General features: G+C 48.0%; 10 protein-coding genes across 11 annotated transcripts; 4 read left to right on the forward strand and 6 right to left on the reverse strand.

Annotated features, from left to right (window-relative positions):
- Positions 1-821: 821 nt before the first annotated feature.
- On the forward strand, positions 822-1,667 carry FOXG_16564 (uncharacterized protein; the record flags this gene model as incomplete). Its single annotated transcript, XM_018396594.1, has 1 exon — positions 822-1,667. The coding sequence occupies one exon, from the start codon at positions 822-824 to the stop codon at positions 1,665-1,667; it is 846 nt and encodes a 281-aa protein (XP_018257184.1).
- A 110-nt stretch (positions 1,668-1,777) lies between these two features.
- FOXG_16565 (uncharacterized protein) lies at positions 1,778-3,427 on the reverse strand (the record flags this gene model as incomplete). The annotated part of the gene is made up of 1 exon (XM_018396595.1): positions 1,778-3,427. The coding sequence occupies one exon, from the start codon at positions 3,425-3,427 to the stop codon at positions 1,778-1,780; it is 1,650 nt and encodes a 549-aa protein (XP_018257185.1).
- Positions 3,428-3,682: 255 nt separating this feature from the next.
- Positions 3,683-4,700, reverse strand: FOXG_16566 (uncharacterized protein). Its single transcript, XM_018396596.1, has one exon. The coding sequence runs from the start codon at positions 4,531-4,533 to the stop codon at positions 3,790-3,792; it is 744 nt and encodes a 247-aa protein (XP_018257186.1). The 5' UTR covers positions 4,534-4,700; the 3' UTR covers positions 3,683-3,789.
- A 131-nt stretch (positions 4,701-4,831) lies between these two features.
- On the forward strand, positions 4,832-6,618 carry FOXG_16567 (uncharacterized protein). Its single transcript, XM_018396597.1, has 2 exons — positions 4,832-5,515; positions 5,561-6,618. The coding sequence occupies exons 1-2, from the start codon at positions 4,930-4,932 to the stop codon at positions 5,764-5,766; spliced, it is 792 nt and encodes a 263-aa protein (XP_018257187.1). The 5' UTR covers positions 4,832-4,929; the 3' UTR covers positions 5,767-6,618.
- Positions 4,838-8,003, reverse strand: FOXG_16568 (uncharacterized protein). Of its 2 annotated transcripts, XM_018396598.1 has the most exons (6): positions 7,885-8,003; positions 7,601-7,836; positions 7,182-7,547; positions 6,714-7,134; positions 6,330-6,664; positions 4,838-6,272 (listed from the first exon to the last, which is right to left on the reverse strand). In XM_018396598.1, exons 1-6 carry the CDS (start codon positions 7,925-7,927, stop codon positions 5,943-5,945), a joined length of 1,731 nt encoding a protein of 576 aa, XP_018257188.1. In that variant the 5' UTR covers positions 7,928-8,003; the 3' UTR covers positions 4,838-5,942. The 2 variants fall into 2 exon arrangements, with proteins under 2 accessions (XP_018257188.1, XP_018257189.1); XM_018396599.1 differs by having other exon boundaries at positions 5,769-6,664.
- Positions 8,004-8,209: 206 nt separating this feature from the next.
- On the reverse strand, positions 8,210-9,025 carry FOXG_16569 (uncharacterized protein). Its single transcript, XM_018396600.1, has one exon. The coding sequence runs from the start codon at positions 8,778-8,780 to the stop codon at positions 8,343-8,345; it is 438 nt and encodes a 145-aa protein (XP_018257190.1). The 5' UTR covers positions 8,781-9,025; the 3' UTR covers positions 8,210-8,342.
- A 1,219-nt stretch (positions 9,026-10,244) lies between these two features.
- Positions 10,245-12,606, forward strand: FOXG_16570 (uncharacterized protein). The gene is made up of 4 exons (XM_018396601.1): positions 10,245-11,033; positions 11,113-11,526; positions 11,628-11,774; positions 11,830-12,606. The coding sequence occupies exons 1-4, from the start codon at positions 10,533-10,535 to the stop codon at positions 12,538-12,540; spliced, it is 1,773 nt and encodes a 590-aa protein (XP_018257191.1). The 5' UTR covers positions 10,245-10,532; the 3' UTR covers positions 12,541-12,606.
- A 265-nt stretch (positions 12,607-12,871) lies between these two features.
- Positions 12,872-14,217, forward strand: FOXG_16571 (uncharacterized protein). Its single transcript, XM_018396602.1, has 5 exons — positions 12,872-13,071; positions 13,128-13,721; positions 13,780-13,848; positions 13,902-13,995; positions 14,083-14,217. The coding sequence occupies exons 1-5, from the start codon at positions 12,994-12,996 to the stop codon at positions 14,187-14,189; spliced, it is 942 nt and encodes a 313-aa protein (XP_018257192.1). The 5' UTR covers positions 12,872-12,993; the 3' UTR covers positions 14,190-14,217.
- A 189-nt stretch (positions 14,218-14,406) lies between these two features.
- FOXG_16572 (uncharacterized protein) lies at positions 14,407-15,359 on the reverse strand (the record flags this gene model as incomplete). Its single annotated transcript, XM_018396603.1, has 1 exon — positions 14,407-15,359. Exon 1 carries the CDS (start codon positions 15,322-15,324, stop codon positions 14,407-14,409), a length of 918 nt encoding a protein of 305 aa, XP_018257193.1. The 5' UTR covers positions 15,325-15,359.
- Positions 15,360-15,977: 618 nt separating this feature from the next.
- On the reverse strand, positions 15,978-19,510 carry FOXG_16573 (uncharacterized protein; the record flags this gene model as incomplete). Its single annotated transcript, XM_018396604.1, has 5 exons — positions 15,978-17,674; positions 17,749-17,915; positions 17,964-18,088; positions 18,141-19,014; positions 19,062-19,510. 5 exons carry the CDS (start codon positions 19,508-19,510, stop codon positions 15,978-15,980), a joined length of 3,312 nt encoding a protein of 1,103 aa, XP_018257194.1.
- Positions 19,511-19,798: the final 288 nt, after the last annotated feature.

Consider the following 19,798-nt stretch of genomic DNA (forward strand, 5'->3'; position numbering starts at 1 on the left):
TGAAGCCGTCCATTTTACTCGGGATGTTTTAGGGCTTTGATGGAAGGCTCTGTTGTTACTTGAGATGTGAGGCTCAATGGAATTGATATACTATTTAGGTCGGAGATGTGCCGTCTTTCTTCACCGGCGTAGAAGTCATTTATGTATCAAGCGAAAACAGCCAAAAGCGCGACTGAACCCTCTCACGACGTAGATTTCTCTTCCTTTACCGCTGCTTTGCTGCTCTCAAGCTTACGCCTAGCCATAATCCGATACCTAGCGGAGGATTAGCCACCAGCGGTAGGATATTCCGCCAGTAATTGGGGGCCAAGATCCAAGGAGAAAGCTCACAATAGAATACAGCTTGTCTTCCAGGCATGCCGTGTATAGAGCCAAGACTCACATGACATAAGATGTAGTCATAACGGTGGCGAGCCAAGAACCCGAGTTCGATCGGGCGTATAGCCCCCAAAACTCTACATGGCTTATGTTGCCAGTCCCATCAGATTGGCAACTTCAGAAGGTAATCTTGCAGCTCTTGTCTGCTATCTCCTATTAGCGGGAGCAGTTAGTGGATGGCGACTACAACGTCCGACAGCTTTCGGTGTCAGCATAGAGCAGCTGCCAAGCGCTGCGCCTGTATCCTCCATGGTAATTGGAAAGAGGTTGGATTATACTGTCTTCGGTGTTACCCCAGACATATGTCAGATTAATCAATGGGTATGGCTTGGAGATAGTGCTCTCTTAGGGGCAAATAGACCCCATTGCTATATAATGTCTAGGTCATCGTCCAGTAAAGCTAGTCAATGTGGAACAAACTTCTAGTAAAATAGTCCTTCACAATGTCTGAAAAGCAAATCCGCCTATCCTCAGCGCCCCAGCCACCAAACCGGCCGCTCAAGGTCCTCAGCGTTGGTCTCCCCCGAACAGGCTCCTACTCTATGTGTCTCGCCCTCTCAGAGCTAGGTTATAAAGATGTCTATCACTGCATGCACACGCTAGACAACCTTGAGCACTGGATGTTCTTCGGCGAAGCCTCAAACCGACTCTTCCCAACCCTCCAATCCTATAACGGAAAGGGCATGGTGGCAGAAGACTGGGATCAGCTCTTCGGACCATGCGAAGCCATCACCGATATTGCAGGCCCTTTTTCTGAGTCTCTTATTCGGAACTATCCTGACGCCAAGGTTATCCTTTGCGAAAGGCCATTCGACCGCTGGGAACCATCAGTCACGCAGCTATTGAAGTCGAACTTTGGTCCAGTGCAGAACTTCATCCGCGACTGGGTCGAGCCTCTTACACGAGGTAAAGGGCAGACTTCATATGTTGAGAATCTCCAGAAGATGCTGCTAGGATGGACTCGCTCGCAGAACGTTGACGAAGCCATTTCCAATCTACGTGTAATATACGACAGACACAACGATACCGTCAAAGAACTCGTTCCCCCTAAGAATCTGTTACTATACAAGCTTGATTCTGGGTGGGAGCCCCTGTGCGAGTTTCTCAGAAGAGATGTTCCAGATGTACCGTTTCCACGTGTCAATGAAGGGTCTGCACTTGCGAGAACGATTTGGAAGAAGCAAGTTCAGGAGGTTAAAAGGGCGGCGCCGACTATTTTCTTGTATTTGGGTGGTGTATTTATTGCGTTTCTCATTCTGAAGTTTAGCTGGATATACTTGGGCTTCTGATACTCTCATTCACAGATTATCACATGCAATCATTTGCCTAGTCCCGTCAGATCGTTGCGCACCTAGATGAGAATGTAATAATCCGCATGTACCTATAGTAATGCATTCTTTCATGCAGAGTCCTTGATGTCCTGCATTCCTTCTCGATCATTCTTCTCAGCCATCAACTTATGATAGAACCGATCCAATTTCTCCCATACAGGTTCATCCCTCCTATACGTGTCCCTCAAAGCAACAACATATTCCACTTCCACATTCCTGCGAGTTGCATTCTCAGCCAGAAAGCTAACTATCCCGAACCCCTGCTCAATCTCACACGCCTTGCTCAACGCCGAGTATTGACCGTCTCTCGAGTCTATTCGAGCCCCTCCATCGAGAAGCAGACACACAGACTCTTTGCGCGACTCAACTTCGTCTCTCATCTCTCGAAGAGATATGCCCTCTTCCATGGCATCCACCATCATCTCGATAAAGTCTCGGAGAAGATTATCATGGTGATTCTCATAAATAGCTTCACGAGCCATTGCTCCGGCGTCGAGAAGAACTTGTATGCATCGCGCGTCGGACATTATGAGTGCTGATAACAGCGGTCTTGGCTCGTCGAGGTCTAGGTTCTCTAGATCGTGGGATCTGCCGAGTTCACGGGGTCTGCCAGGATCGATTCCCTTTTGGATCAGGAGATTCAGTAACTCCAACCCGGCCTCTCTCCTTCTCTCCGCACGATCCGGCGAACAGTTGGACATGTCTTCTCTATCACGACCTTCAATGCAGTTGTCCAACAGCCGCAGGCACCCATCTTCGACTTGTTGGATCTTCGGATCTGCTCCAAGCTGTAGTAGTTTAACAGCAGGTTCAAACTTTCTCCTTCCGATAAGCATATTTAGGGCTGTGCCGCCATACCAATCTCCCCACTGAGATTCAGCTTCCGCATCCAGAGGAACACCCCATTGGGCTAACTTCTCAACTATCGCACAGGCTACTTCCTGGTCTTTGCAATGTTTAACCCAATGGAGCGGTGTCTGACGCGTAGCGTCTCGATCAGTAGGACTGAAACTTTTATGCTGCATGAATGCATCAATTGCAGAAAGAGACCCTTCTGCGATAGCGCAATGAAGCCCAGAGATGTTTCCCTCATCGGAAATCGCAGAGTAAATGACGTCTCGCTCTAGCAGCAGCTGAAAGATTTCATGGGTGCTGTGGCATATAGCATAGTGTAGTGGTAGCCAATCATACCTATTGACCACTCTTGCATTCTTTCGACAATTGCAGAGCGTATCTGGCCATACATCCGTACTAGCGCCATTGTCAAGAAGCCATCGGACAATCTCGAAGCGCTTCTGAAAGATGGCAAGATGCAGTGGAGTTGCGAGCTGCACCCGAATGATTCTCCCGCAAATAGGAATAGAGTGAGGGTCTTCCTCATAAGGGATGTAGTCGGCAACGTCGTTGATCTTGTTGATATCGGACCCATAAGCAACGGCCAGCTTGATTGTAGAGAGTGAGTCGTGATCGACGGCCCAATGAAGACATGACCTTGAGGCCTTATCGACGGGACATTGCTTACAATACTGTGGATCGTGTTTGTTGGTCCATGGATAACACGATGGCAGGCCTGTGACAGCGGCGTTGCGCTTGTAGAGGGCCGAGTTGAAAATAGCGTGAAACGCGTGGTTAACGCGAGACAGACGCGAGAGGTCTTGAGGCGTGTAGTAAAGCGCGAGATGTTCGGCCAGTTCAACGGGCAGCGAATGGAAACTCATATTGCCGACCTTGACGCTTGAGTGAGTTTAGTAGAGCAAGGCGTTTCTCCGTCTCAAGTCAATCAGTTTTGTGGGACGACGAAATGAGAATATTCTTAGGCAGCAGCCCCGCCTTATATATAACTTTGGCATTTTGGTCATGCTTACGCCCCTAGATAGAAGGGATTTCTAGTTCTTCAATAAGCACGTATGGCCTCTTGAGAACGTGCGTCTGAATTCCAAACGTAACATAAAACAAGAAAAATGATAGTCCATCAAGACCAGGTCTTAGGAAATAAGAAACCCATCTACTTCCTACTTATATCTCTCGACCGTCCCGCAACGATAAACCAAGATTGAAGAACCTTGAAGAAGACAGGCAGCTACTCTACAGAGAACACTCCGTACGCAGCCTCTCTCCACTTACTCATGGTTCGTAACTCCGATTCACTTCCATACAACACAGTCATGAAAACCCTATCGGAAACAAGATCGGGCTCTGAATGCACAGGGCTATCATCCCTTCCCCAGCTAAACCGAACGACTTGACCATGTCCAACCTGAACTCTAGGAGTGTCTTTGAATACATTGCCAAGCGACTCCCGCAATAGATCATCTGCTTCGTACATCTCGTCTTCGGAGGGCTCAGGGCCATCGGTTTTGTTTCGCCACCAGTAATACCGCGCTTCCACTTCATGCTGCCTGGTGAAGACATGTTCATCCGGCTGCAGCATGAGCGTAGATGGCCCGAGTAACGTGAGCGCATACTTGCTTCTCACAACATCTTCGCGTCCTTGGTCGTACTCAAACATAGGGCCATCTTGATGCCACCTCGGGATTTTGAATGCGGTACAAGGTTTTGTGATGCGTATGGTAAGCCAGCATGCTGTTTTCTCTTCTGTAAGGCCAGAACAGTCGTTTTGAGTAGACTTTAGGAACGCCTTTATGCTGGGTTCCAATTCCTGCTCTACTGCGTCGGTATTGCGAGCGAGGAATTTTGACGCCTCGGTATGAAGTGAAGCGTCAACAGGGCCGTAGTAATTGAGTGTTGACTCTTGTTTCGTAGACGTGATGCGGGGAATGTCGATAGACTCCGGAAGAATCGCGCATGGTGATTGATCCGACATGTTGAGATTTGAGATGAGGTTGTGCGGGACGATGGCTGAACTGTTCGAGTTTTCTGCCTTTGGTGATTAAAGTACCAGATTATTCCATGACTCAGACCCCCGTGCATGGGCACTACTGCCTAATATTAGTGCTACCATAGACTGCGTGCATTGATCTTACGCTTATCGTGAGCTGTGCCACGTCAAGTCAAGCTAAGCGCCGTGTCAGCCTTATCAGAGTAAAATCAATAACCCGCTCCGAGCCAACAGTAGCTAATCCTACAGCAAGTTATTGGCTCAGACGTTTAACCGGTAATTTCTCCAACAGGAAATGACCGAGCTCTGTTGCGATAAATATTCCCACCCAGCCTTGTCAGCCTGTCACCGTTTCACATCACAATCTCACCGCCAACAACAATGAAGCCAACCAACGCGATCCTCTCTGTGCTCGCCTCGCAGGCGACGGCGCAGCTCATCGACATTCAGATAGGCAACACCGCCAGACTCGACATAATGCGCCAAGCAGCTGAAGCCCAAGTCAACGGCAATACGGCCAAAGCCCATGAATTAATGGATCAAATCCGCATCGCAGATGCTGCGCACGAAAAGTCTCTCTGGAAGACAGATTGTCGCGTCAGCTCTCAGTTCGAAGCTGAGATCTACACCGTTCAAGATCCCTCGCGCGCACCTAAGGAAATCGCATGGGCGATGAACTTCCTCGATAATCACTGGAAGACAGACGACGGTCGTGATCTTCCGTACCCTGGGGATTTTGATCGCTTCATGCATCCCGATGGATTCAGAGTTATGCGGACTGATTATAAGAATCTTCCTTGGGCGGTACGTAAGTATCATGAGGAGCTTGTCAAGGAGGGTAAGCAGATGGAGCGCAAGTTCATCGCTGAGATTGATGGGAGTGCCTTCTTTGCGCCGGGTGTTGTTACGTGGTTGGCGCCTTTGTTTGCGGGGAGTAGGGTTGAGCCTGGCAAGGATGCTTGTGAGGGTAAGTGACTTTGACGCGTGAAGAGGTTTGAACTAACGGGAGTAGATGATCTTGTTGACTTTAGCAACTGGGATAAGAAGAAGCAGGCGGGTGATGGTGTCAGGTATACCTTTGGGTATGGCGGTAAGGTCCAGATTGGAGATCATATCACGGTTGAGTTGCACGCTCAGAGGTCTTCTAAAGAAGGTGCTAAGAAGGAAGCCGAGGAGACTCGAGGAGATGAGGAGACTGAGGGAACCGAGGAGCTGTAGATTGAGAGCGCGCTGTAATTGCATGCGGCTTCTTGTCACTGGGATGGACTGTTCTCAGTTTATGTATTTGTCTTGATGTTTTAACGATATGAAGTAATGAATTTCTGTTTGTTAATGATCAGAAGTAAGAATCGTCTATCCATGCCTGAAAGTTCCCTCAGAGCATGCCAGCGAACTCACAACTTTGCTCCTCTCGATTTTCTAGCCTCCTTCTCCCTATCCCTCAGCTTGCGTCTCAAGATCTTCCCAGTCGGACTTTTCGGTATCGCATCGATGAACTCGACTCCGCCCTTCAGCCACTTATACCTAGCTTTGTGCTCCTCAACATAGCGCTGCATATCCCGCGCCAGCTCCTCATCAGACTGATATGCATGGTTTGCTTTGACTACGAATGCTTTTGGAACCTCTCCAGCCCTTGCATCGGGAATCTGAATGACTGCGCAGTCGCTCACAGCGGAATGGGTGAGAAGGTGTGACTCGAGCTCTGCAGGCGCGACTTGATGGCCCTATTCATATGGTCATCAGTGAGGCGAGAAAAGTTGGAGATGATACTTGTTGCTAACCTTGACTTTGATGAGCTCCTTGACTCGATCAACAACGACAAAATGTTCGTTCCCACTCTCAGCCATGCGAACTAGCACCTCATCACCCGTTCGAATCCAGCGGCCGTTACCATCTTCGAAGAAGGTCTCAGCAGTAGCCTTTGGGTTGTTGAAATAACCAAGAGAAACAGTTGGGCTTTGGATCAGCAGTTCACCTGGCTTCTCGTATTCAGTGATCTCTCGTCCATCAGGGTCAACGATCCTGGCCTTGCTTGCAGGAAGCAATGATCCCGTTGTGCCGACTTGTGTATCATGCTCGCTGCTTTGTATGAAGACGGTAGCAGTCTCGGTCATACCTAGTACCAGTTAATGACAGACAAAATACCGTGGTACTCATCGGCCTACCGTAACCTTGTCCAAGACGCCACTTCGGATAGACACTCAACAGATCATCCACAGTTTCTTTTCCAAGCGGTGCAGCACCGGTATACACAAACCTGACACTGCTCAAATCATACTTGCTACATAGCTCCCTCCTATCTAGCATCTGAATCACAATGGGGGGGACAATTGGGAGCTGCTGTATCTTGAAGCGACTGACCGCAGCTAGAAAGGGCTCGAATTCGAAGCGAGGCATAACAATAATCTCGTCGCCGCGGTAGGTCCCCAAGTGAGTGATAAGCATCAGCCCAAAGACATGACTGAATGGCAACACTCCCAGCATCACTTGTGTATCAATGCCGTCGGCTTTTCGGGAGACCGAGTCAAATGTGCATGTCTGAATGATGCCTGATATGATGTTGTAGTGCGAGAGCATGACGGGTTTCTTCCTAACAGTTAGCGAAAGATAAAACGCGCTGACTGATGACTTACTGGCAAGCCGGATGTTCCGCTCGAATACAGGAGGTAGGCTGTTTGTCGAGCGCCTTGTCCCTTCGTCCACCGCAGCGACGGCAACGCAGGTAGTTTCTCTCCGTCTTGAATGAGGTCGTCGATTGTCTTGTAACCGTGCCTACTCGTGTCGCCGGGCACTGGAAGCAGAAACACATTTTGTCGCGATATACCCACTACCTCTGTAGCTTTGAGCGCAGTATCCAGAAGGGGCGCACAAGTAAAAATTGCTTTTGCGCGTGAGGCGCGGAGCTGGTGCTCCAACTCAGATGCCGACAGGGCTGCGCTGCTCAGACTGGCGATGCCATTTAGACGATGGATGGAATGCGTGAGGGGGATATAGTCAATCTATCTCAAGATCAGCCCAAATGATTCAGCCATTTGTGAATCAGTCTACTTGCGGTGTTGAGAGAGAATATGACGCAGACACGATCCCATTCCGACCCGGATTGTGAGTCAAGTTGAAGGGCTTTGCCGATGCCCCGCGCAAGGAGGTCCTCTCTGCGGATAACCTCTTCAGCTGTACGCGTCTTTCCAGTCAATCCACACGTGTATGGATGTCGCGCTTTCGCAATGGGATACTGGCCATACTCTTCCGAGCTCATGAACTCGGCAACAATGATGGAATCCGGAGGGTCTGGACGAGATTAGCGACCTGGCCGGAACAATGCATTTTTGTAGGTACCTATCGGCAGTTTTGGTACCCATGATGGTGGGTAAAAGACCATTGTGGCAGAGAAAGTTGAGCGCTCCAGTTAGGGCGATCTGGTGATGGTGCGAGTTAGATTGATCTGATAAGATCTTGGTGTCCACGTTTCTCCCGCCTTGCGCCCTTTTTGATGCGACCCCGCATCTGATGCGATTGCTTGGCGATCGGCGGGTATTGCCGAAGGCTTATCGGGGATTTGTATGATTCGGCAAAGATGCAATTGCCTGTAAACCTTGAGCCGCAGCTCGCGACATGCAGTTGTAAGCTGAAGACCAATTGAGATCACCAAGATGGGCAGGTTCATGAAATGGTGTGTAACAGATTATTTAGTCTATACTGATATATATTCTTCTAATCCACCCTCTAATTATTAACATTACTATCGCTCGTCCTCCAAATCATATCCTCCATCTAAATCGTAATCTCATAACCGCTTAAGGGAGAGCAGCGGGGGAGTAGCTCTGGTCAGGCTTGACAACCTTGCCCCCAGCGAGCTGCTTATCAGTGTAGCTAGGGTAGATGATCTGCTTCTTGCTGCTGACGACTGAGAGGGTGGTGAAGCCCTTGTCGGCGCCGAACTGGCCGCTCCAGCCAGAGGTGATGGTGAAGGTGCCGCACTTGGCAGGGCCGCCGTTGGCCTTGGAGGCAGGCTTGCCCTTGACGACGTACTTGCAGGCGGTGGCGGCACCGCTGCCGGTGTTGATCTTGAAGTTCCAAGTGCAGGTGGTATCAGCCTTGTCGCATGAGCGGGAGAGAGACTGGATTGTCCACTGGGGAGAGGCGGCCATCATGGAGACGGAGTCGGCGGGGGCAGGGGCTGCGACGGCGCCGGTGGCGGAGACGAGAGCGATGAGAGCGGCGGTGAACTTCATTTTGATGGTTGAAAGTGGAAGAGATGTAGGTGAGAAGGGTTGTTTGTGTGAAGAGTTGGTGGTTGTGAGTGAAGAGTGCTTGTAGAGAAGATGATATGATTGATGATGAGAATGCTAATAATCGCAGGTTGATCAGTGAGTCTTTATAGATCTTGCAAAGGTATTAATAGACTCATGACTTCATATCTCTCGGCTCATCGGCTCCATAGTGTTGAGCTCTGATGTCGCTCTAGCCGATACTACAGTTGATCAGTTGGTGGTAACGTTTGATCCAGGCTTAGACCCAGCCTCACATTCTAGAACCCATTTCCATGGTATGACAGAATAGACCAGACATTTCTCTCACTGACCCCATCTGCCGATTTCCCGTCTTTTTGTCCGGCCAGCGCCTTCGAGACCTGGGGAACCCCGAGAGCTACGGCTGAGCTTTAACCGGTACAAGTTTAGCGGGACGCCTTTTCAGCGAATCAGGGCGTGATTTATTCTTAGATTCTGTACCCCTGCGCGTTTGGTGCCAGAAGCAGTTACGAGCTTCTGGCAATACGAGCGGATCAGCAGGAACTATTGTTTGTCCCTTGCCCTTGCATTTCAACTCAATGCGAAGTTGTCTTAGGAGACCTCGTAAAGCAGAGTCGGTGAAGGTCATATTCGTGTTTATTGTTGAGGTAATCTTAGCGATGCGAGGCCAAAGCTCGACACACGTGCGTTGCTTCGGCACTGGAGCTTTGTGATGATGTAATTGCGATCGCTGCTGGAGACTGAGAATCATGGAAGATCATCGTCTAATGATTGTATTCTCAATTGACGATCAACAACAGATCGAGATTGAGGCTTTGATCTTCCATTCGGTCAAGGCATTGCCCAGAATGACGAGAATTATTTGTGAAAATTCTGCTGGAAGTAATGATTGAGCTTCCGCCCGTGATATTGGTATGCATGATAACTCTAACTTCTAGCTTAAGAGCGTAAATTTCCGCTGCGTGACATCCTCTCCCAAATGCGGCAATCAGCGGCGTTACACGATTAACACTGCATCCAAATATCTCGAGACTCATAAGCCTCTTACCATGTGTTTAATTATTATCTAAAATGGTAAAGCATTGTGTTACAGACGTAGAAGGATCTTTTGTAGGAGAAGATAGCATAGAAATCAGGGAAAAGTGCGGTTGAAGGGATATTTGCTTGCTGTAGGGTAGCGACTTCATTTGCCCTCGCTGGCATTCCAGACAACGAAGCTGACTTTGTGGCTTTCCGGGCGCCACTCTGTAAAGCAAGAATGCAATACTACGTAGCAAGTTAACTTGCAAAGCCTCCATTTATTTATAGAGCGATTAAGTTGTGGCGTCTCTTAATTCATTCCGGCCATGAGATGTCGACGGTGAATCCGTTCCAAGTGGACGATGCTCATGAGTCAGCATGGTCGCAGAATAGCGCAACATCGTTACACTTGTCAAGGGGCTCAGATCAGTTCTTTTATAAGAGACTCTTGCATATTGATTGACATTGATCCGTACGGGAGGCACGGTTGGTTATTTGGTAGCAGCTATGGACGGATGTCTCCGGACTGACGGGATCAGTTAGCCACACTGATGCGGCCGCATTTTCCGCACTCATCTCCGCCTTTCAAGTCCGACAGCGGTAAAAGCACGGAGTTAGGCAGTATGTACGTCGACTCGCATATCTTTAACGTGCGGCTGACATCTGCGTCTCCACCAATTGATTGAATGAATAATACACAACGAAAATCGAGAAATGGCAAACCGCAGCGAGCAAGCTTGCAAAGCCTGCAAAAAGCAGAAGCGGCGCTGCGATAAGGCTCTCCCTGAGTGTAGCTTATGCAAGCGGACTCAACGTTTGTGCGAGTATGGCATTGCCGCTGATTTCCAGCCAAGTGCTAGCGATTGGAACATGATGCAGGCGCGTCTCACTGAGCTTGAGAATCGTCTGGCCAATTCTCCGAGGGCTGCTGAGCAGCACATCTTGAGCCCAATTTCAGGCCCATCGTCGGGTTCAGTTTTGGAACAAGGCTCAACGTCAGGCGCGACATTCTGCGACTCCATCGATACGCACAGCATCGGGTCGAATAGCGTCAACTCGTCGTCCCAATCTATCGGTTTCACGCCTGCTTACTCCACCGTCGAATATCCAGGCCCAACCTCAGTGACACACTTTCCGGCATCTATGTTTCTCGATGTTGACTGCTATATATGGTCTCATGCCAGACTGCCTGTCCCCAGCGGCGTCATTCCTGCGGTATGCTGCCTCCAGTAAACTCCATCGTCGCTTTATCCCTGCCCTGTTATATCTGTTGTTCTGCTCTAATCCTTGCTAGCCCGTCCTCGCGCTTCTCAGCCAGGGCAACGTCGTTCTAGATGTATCGCAAAACTACTTTGCGACTGTGCACACCTGGTTTCCTATGATATCTAAAAAGAGGATGGATATGGGCCTCCCGGTGCAGAATGCAGGCCCTGATCTAGCGATGCTGTTCCTTGGGATGAAGCTTGTTACGACTCCTGCTGTCGACATAACCGACTCAGCATTGTATGATACAGCTAAAAGCTCCCTCGCTAGTCTGGAGAGCAACGGCGTCATCTCACTACTTTGTCTTCAGGCTATGATCCTCGTAGCCTTGTATGAATATTCCCATGCAATCTATCCGGCGGCTTGGATGACGGTTGGGTCGTGCGCGCGCTACTCTGATATCTTGGGCATCACTCCCGGTGACTATTCTCCATTGGGTCAAGTGGTATGTCTCCTCAATATTTTGCCAGTTGTTTAAAGATCAGCTCAGTGTCGCTTGACCCCATTGACAAAGAGAAGGGACGCAATACGCTGACATATCTTTAGACAACATGGACAGAGGCTGAAGAGAGAAGGAGAGTATGGTGGAGTATCTATATCCTCGATAAGCTCATGTCACTGGGAAGCAGAAAGCGTTGCTTACTTCCAGATATCCATCCACAGTGTAAACTGCCTGTCGATGACGACGTATGGGTAAGTTAATAGAACCTCAACACTGTTCACACTATATCAACTGACACGCATCTAGGACCGCGGCGAAGTAAACTTGGCTGTCAGTCACTCAACCTCAATATCATATCAGCTCCAGCAGTCTCCATTCGCAAGACTATGTCAAGCCTCGATATATCTCGGACGCGCAATAAGCTACGCGCGGGATAATTCAGCCATGACAAGTTCTCGTATTGAACAAATCATGTCTCTCGCAGGCGAATTGTCGGATTTCGGGGCAATCGTGGATAATGAGACTACGACTCTTAGTCCCGAGAAAAGTGCCATACTTCTCGCACCGCGATGCATTGCCCGCTCAGCGCTCTTTGTCGCTCTCGACCGTTTCACTTGCCCAGAAAAGATCAGTGCAGAGCCTGGATATGTTGATAGTCCGGGTGACAAGACACAGAATGAGATCGAGCTTCAGAGGCAATCCATGCATATCATCGAACAGGCTAGCGAACAGCTACACACTCTGGGTATGGAACTGCTACCCGCATTCAGAACTGACGGAATATCCTCGCTGTCCAAAGTAAGCCCTTTCATGCTGGATTCTATCTACGCAAGTGCAGCGACATTTCACTGGCTTCTTGGTGAAGGCGGGAATGAAATTTACCGCACGGCTGCTGCTGATTTGGATATGTTTCTGGATACCATGAATTCAAGGTGGCGGCTTGGTAGCACGTACCGCGAGATGTTGGCGGTTCACGACGTCACAGCAAGGGTAGAAGCTAGGACGACGTTACAATAGAGTAGTTTAGTTGCGTTCTGATGAATGAGGAAACATTATTCCCGACAGATAAGTCTGTTATAAAAAAGAGAAGAGAGTGAACCGTTTTCTTGCCGTAGCATTGCTCCAGTCGCCCTCCCAGAGACGTGCTGGAGCGGAGTGCGGAGTGCGGCCGCAGAAGCCGCATCACCTCAAGTGGCGCTCAGCGTCAGACGTGACTCGCCCCAGTGCGGCCGCATCTTGAACTGTTAGTTCAATCATGATTGTGATGATGCCTCGGACATATGATCATTTCGTTGTCAGTCATTGACAACAAACTGGCTATATAAAGCTCAAGGCAGCGCCAGTAGTCCCAGAACACCATCCACCAAGATTTTCATACTTTCTGATCTCGACATCACGGTCAATTAATACCCCTCTGATCCTTTGACAGACTATTTCCTCTGGCCACTCCAAATTGCAAAGCTATCCATCATGAGTGTCCGCCGAAGCAGTATCATTCCCAACAAGCCGACCCTGACAGAGAAGAACCTTCCTGACCAAGCAGGCAAGGTGAGCTAATCTACTCCACATACAACTGTAGCTTGTCTAATACCGACATCCATTAGGTCTTTCTCATCACTGGAGCTTCTGGCGGATTGGGTAAGGAGCTTGCTTCAATTCTATACCAGAAAAATGGAAAGATCTATATGGCCGCTCGCTCTCGATCCAAGACCGACGAAGTTATGAGAGCTATCAAGGCAGCTCATCCAAACTCAACCGGCAGCATGATCTTCTTACCGCTGGTCCTCGACGATCTCACCACCATAAAGGCTTCGGTTCAAGAGTTCCTCGCACAGGAAAACCGCCTCGACGTACTCTATAATAACGCTGGTGTTATGGTGCCTCCGCAGGGGTCAAAGACGGTACAAGGCTACGAGTTGCAGATTGGTGTGAACAACCTAGCGCCGTTCTTGTTCACCCACTTCCTCCATCCTATTCTTGCTGCTACGGCCCAGATTGCCCACAAGAACTCTGTTCGTATCATTTGGGTATCCTCCAGTGCTGCCGATGGCGCTCCGACTCCCGCTATCGACTTCACGAACATGGACTATCATAATGAAGAAGGGATCTGGCCGAAGTATTCAAGAAGTAAGGCCGGAAACGTCTTGCACGCTGTTGAGTATGCTAGAAGGACTGCCGGAGAAGGCATCATCAGCATTGTTCGTCATTTAATATCCTTTCTTTTGAAAGATGCTGGAAACTGACTATTGTATTTAGGCCCTCAACCCTGGCAACTTTGTGACCAACCTACAGCAGAACATGCCGAGAATGCAGCTTGCTATCTTCGTAAGTTAACGCCTTACAGATATCGAAACTATAGACTGATGATAGCTGCGTAGAAACTCATCGCCCATGCACCCAAGAACGGCGCATATACACAACTGTTTGCAAGCCATTCTCCTACCATAACAGAGAAGGAAAATGGTTGTTGGGGTAAGTCTTTGTCATTCCAAGATGCCTGCAACGTCATTGTAGGCGGCGATTTAAAAAGTCTGATAGCTAACTGTATCCGTTGAATAGTTTCTCCTTTTGGAAAGGTCGAGCCATGCCGCAAAGATCTTCTTGATGCTGACCTTGGGAAAAAGTACTGGGAGTGGACTGAGGAGCAGGTCAATAAGTACAAGTAAAAGACACGTTGCCTTGAAGAGTAAGTAGCAAATATACTCACATATAGATTCTATAATAATCCTTACTATTAAAATTTGACATTTCTATTTACAAACATCATGTCAGGGGGTTGGAGGCTAAAAGAGCCTTAACAAGTCTTAAATCCCTAGCGGAAAGGGTGACTATTTTGAGCGTTTGGAGTTACCATCATACAACTACCTTGCACTTAGTCTAGGCTCAAGAACTGGCTGCTTCCTTTCGATGGTTCTCCAATACTGACTTGGCCAAATCCCGTAGATCCAATATGGCGAAAGGAAACCAAGAATTAGGATCAATGGTTGATTCCAACTTGGACATGTACGCTTCATCCACTCGTACACGCTGCAAAGTTTCAGCCAACCCATCTTCCTCTGAATCTAGCATCAAGAGCGCAACAGCGCAAGACTCTGTGAAGATATCGTCAGGTGCTTCTCGGATCGAGGAAGCCGTGTAGTACTCCTGTATCTTCTTAATAACATTCCTTTTCTCTAACACATCATCCGCCCTAACGAATAAGATGGCGAGCGCCAGTACAATTGTCCCGCGAACATTATCATTTGTCTCTCGACTCAGTAGGTCGTGGAGAGCTACTCTCGATGGACCCGATTGACGCGGGAAGAATGCCAAAGCATGACCCGCATTGGCTCGCATGCTCGCTGAATCCTCGTTTAAGCAACGTAGAATTGAACACAGTCCCCGCTCGACGGCCTCGTAGGCTTTGAGCTCTTGCATTGCATGACCACGGTCTTCAGGATCCATAACCGCAAGGCGCCTTTCCCATTCTTGGATCTCAATCCCGTTAGGAAACACCCAGTTTGGATGACCAATTGCCAGACTGACGATGAGGTATAGTAGGGTTTCGCGGTCCTCGGTTGCTGGGCTATCAAGTAAAGCATAGAGAAAGGGAATCGCTGCAACTGAAGCACTATAGCGGGTGCCTTGGTGATAGATGTTAGACCAACACGCATCAAGCGCTGTCTTGTAGACTTCAGGATCTCTTGACTGAAGCTCCCTTAGAATAAGTGGTACATCATCAGCTGGACCGTAGGCGTGGTTGAGACGAGACCAGTCGATCGAATCAAGTCCAGCCAGAGGGTCGGTATTTTGGGGTGACATGGTGGTGTTGGACTGAGGAAATACTTCGGTGGTCGAAGTTCGCGCAGAGCGTCAAGTAGTGGCCTCTGTGAGCTGAGAGCCTGACAACGACTAAATTTGTATGGGAAATCTCGTGCCGTTAGAATGACATGATGTGATAAAATTGGGACAATTACACTATACTACGCCTGGGGGCTATATGTTAGTAGCGCGGAATTAATAAATCCCAGTCAGCCCAGGCTGGAAACCTTAAGAGTCCTAAACTAACTCTCTATGGCTAAAATAAACGAGTGATAGACATGAGCCAGGGTGTATGAAACAGTGGACAGCACGAGCCTACCAAAGACATGCCATTCTATCAAGCGACATTGACCTCGAAGGTACTCCTTGAACAACCGGCGTAGTCTAGAGACTTGTTATTTTTAACCTTATTTTCCCGAGACTCATGGCTCATCTCATAGCATGTATTATAAGTACCAGAGCCCTCCCTGCGGCTCTAATCTCTCACAAGTCAGAGTTCTTTAGTTATTATTAGAAGCCTACACGCATAAATATAAAGGTTAAATATTCTATAATTAGATTTCAATAAGAAGAATATATACTAGATATAGTAATATATTAATTATAATTTAATGTAGTTAACTCATAAATACTATTTCTAGATATTAAACTCTTCAGATATCCTGAATCCGTTGTATAATCCTATTCAAAATCTCATCATCACCTTCATCAAGGCTGTCTCTTGTTTCTTGTACTACCTCCTCGCAAGTTGAAATATGCACAAGATCATTCAGTCCATCAAGGTTATTCTCCCATCCTTTGGCCACAGTATCCAGGGCAATCTGCATCCTATTTGCCCATATATGCTCCCAGAATTCCAAAGCTCGCTGGTAGTAAAGGTTGTCTATACCAAGGGTACTCGGCCCATTAAATGCTAAATAATCGGTATCAAAACTATCACTATTTCTTAAAATAGTCGTTTGGCGCCCAGTTAGCACAAAGTCCTGAAACATGACGACCATATCCTCCAGCTGATTCATTGCCTCCGCATCTACATTGAGAATCTCGAACTCCTTCTCATCCGGGTCCAGTTCTGACACTGGGTCCGTGAAGTACATCCAATAGAGTTCACTGGGCCAACGATATCCTGGCCTCTCCAAACACGTATGCTTTAGATCCAGCGCAGCAAATGTTGCTTGCCGTACCATTATGACGTGATGGCTCAAGTTCAAGCTTTTGCCATATATTTCCACATAAGAGCTGAAACGCGTGGCATAATCTTGAGGAGCGAGGTCTTCAGCCTGCTTATAGGGGTGTGCCAGCCACTTCATTCTCGAAGTGAAGGGGGTACAGCCGTCAGGTGAACACAGGCAAGAGCAATTGTCGACCAAAACCGATTCGGAAAGATAAATCTCTACCCTGTCTTTTGTGTTGTCTTGGCAAGGACATTCGTAGTCTTGCATACTGAGAATATCCGCAAGAACGAAAATAGAAGGCATCGGACTAGTGAACCTATAGCTCCATTTCCATAGAGGGGCTTGATGATCAAATAGCCATATTGCGTAGTTGAGGGAAATGGAACCCATCCATGGATAGGGTCTGTTAAAAGGGGCTTTGTGTAATGAAGAGTCATGATCTTGATCAGCACAGATCATCTTGAAGCCGGAGTCAATGAAGATATCTGCATCTTCTGGCTTCCTCAGGTCGAAGAATATTGATTTAGAATAGTAACGAACATCTCGATAAGGCTGTTGAGGTAGGTCTTCATCCACGAAAGTTGAGAGGGGTCCTAGACTGAGGATCCCTTTTTGGCGAAGTAGCCTGTCCATCGCGATGGCGTCAATGTCGGGTACTTCCTCCAGAGGTGTAAATTTGCTGAACTCTGTGATTGAAAGCTTGTTTCGGACCAAGTCTCGCAGCTGCCGACGGCGACTTCGCAGCTCTTTTGCCAGAAGTGTTTTGCAGTGGAGAGAAGCTTCAGAGAAGGACCATACTGGAATATGTCGGTGACCATCTTGACGGAAATCGCGGTGAGGTATAATGGGACATCCGGCGGCTAAAATGATCCGAAGCGGTAATGTACAAGGACAACATGACTCATCCAAAGCGTTTCCCCTATCACAAATCTCATGACTGACTTGTATTGCAAGGCTAAGAACAGTCGCGCCATAATTGCTGCGTTGAATCCAAATTTCGGGATTCGCTTTCTTGACCAGTGTTTTCAAGATATCCAGCCTGTAGATGGCTATGTGTAACGGTGTCTCTCCGTAGAAGCTTACCTCTTTGAGCATATGAGCATGTAGGGAGAGGAGTCGCTCCACTTCTTGTAGATTGTTCCGAATGACTGCTAAGCTTAAAGGATCATATTGAACTGGTACATGCCGTAAGCCTTCGAGATCATAGGAAGGGTAGCAACACAGGGTTCAATAAGATAGTGGAACTTACTACTTGCCACACTCTGGTTATGATCGTAATAATCGAGAAGCGCACGCCTATGAAACTGAGGTGAAAAGTATAGAGTGCTCCTTTCTTCTACGTCGTTCTCAGCATTCAGCTGGCCATAGATGGAGGCGGGAACAAAGGTCCCATCGATTACTGTGTGCAATGCTAAACTTAAAATTATTGAGTTGAAGGTATCAGTGTATTTTTGGGGCACGTACACTCCATATCTGTCGCGAACTGTGACAGATGTACCTGCGGCAACAAGAAAATTGACCAGAGCTTCACACGTCAAACGCACGAATGGGGAATTTGCTCCTTGCAAAGTTGTTAACCAGTGATATGCCTAAAGAAGTTAGTTAAATAGTCTATTATGCTTTGATTTCATATGATCTTACTGTGAAACCTAGCAAGTGAAGGAGGGTAGAACTATCTTGGGTTACGTCGTTAGGACTTGCCCTTCCCGAGCAAAACAACTCATGGAGCTTTCGCTGCGTCGCGTTCAGAATTACTCTCGATCTTGTCTCATTAATATTCTTGAGCTTGATTGCGTCAAGAAGAAGGCCCATAACTAAAAATGCTGGCGCGACATTCCTATCAACCACTGGAAAGTAGGTAAAAGAAGGGCTGATACTGAACCGCCCGGCGCGAGCGCGAATAGAGAATGATACTTCAACCCCTTTTTTCAACAAAGAAGCCAAACCAGTAAAACGAACGGTTCGTGTCTTTTCGTAGCCTGATGACGGGATGAAGAAGACACAGTCTTTCTCGTGAGAGAGATTGGGTAACATCTCTTCTGCGAAATGCACCGGCCCCAGAGCAAACCTTTTGCTCTGACGCACGCGTTGTAAGTGGCAAGAACACGTCGACACCGAATCAGCTCTTTTGTAAAGCGTACGCAGTTCCTGTTCAGTCTCACGGGCCGCAATATAGTTGCCTTGTTCTCCAGAGTGATTGTATGAAGGCTGCTGGTTTGTTCCGAGGTGATCCTGATATCTTGCAGGTCCGGCCATATCGAGAAGTGACTTGATTTGAGCTTGCATTTGGACATGTTGGTAAGAAATCTGGTAAGATATCTGGTCAAACCTCTGGTCGAAATGGGGAACAATAGCATCAACGGAAGTCTGGAGAACGGGGGCGGCCAAATCGATCCGCGAGATAGGTTGGTGTAGCTCTTTGATAGCGGTCGATGTATTGGAGTTGACGATTGTGTTTTTCTGAATCTCGACCATTTGTTCATTCAAAATCTTCCTTGTTAAAGATTCTTCATCTCTGAAGCTCATCAGCTGGAGTAATTGATATAGATTGGGGCGCCTTACAGATGAAGTATTCCTAGAGCTAGACTGAGCGTTGTCGAAAGCTTTTCCAAAGCTCCTTCTAGAGCTTCGATGTCGGACTTTCGTAGCGGATATAAGAGCTTCTTATATCCATCCTTGATCTTGCATTTTGTACGCGCATGGGGAGTCGTCGCTACGGTGCTGGTAATGGTGGCGAAGGTTTTCTGTTGAAGGTTGTCCAGTTCTTCCAATGCCTTTTGGCATTCTCTGAGACAAGCAGAAGCCTCTGATGCTGAGATAGAAAGCTCTGGGTTGAGCTGGGGACGATCTAAAGCAGCTCGAAGGGATTGAAACGTGGTTTCGAAGCGTTCAGCCTGACGCACAAGTCGAGCGCGATCGTCATCGTGATCATTAAAGGTTTTAAGATACTTTACGAGACCAGATGTAACTGTTACACCCAGGGGAATAATAGCCAGTGCCAGCTCTGCCATGACTACTAGAGATTAGAAACATAAGAGAAGGAAGGAAAATTCACACGAGAGATTTGTGAAGCGGGTTTCAAGTACAACTGAACAAGTACAGAACGAGGCTACCAATAACATTTCACTACGTGTTTGAGCTACTACAGGGCAGTTTTCAGGATTACAAATAGAGATTTCCAGCAAATCTATAGGTCAACATTGCAGTGCACTAAACGCGATTATGCCCAAGTGTTACCACTCCGCCTTAAGCCACTCCTTGGTGGCATGGCTTATGCATGAGGTTTTGGAATTTAGCCG

This window comes from Fusarium oxysporum, chromosome 11, assembly GCF_000149955.1.
Source record: "Fusarium oxysporum f. sp. lycopersici 4287 chromosome 11, whole genome shotgun sequence".
NCBI lineage: Eukaryota > Fungi > Ascomycota > Sordariomycetes > Hypocreales > Nectriaceae > Fusarium > Fusarium oxysporum.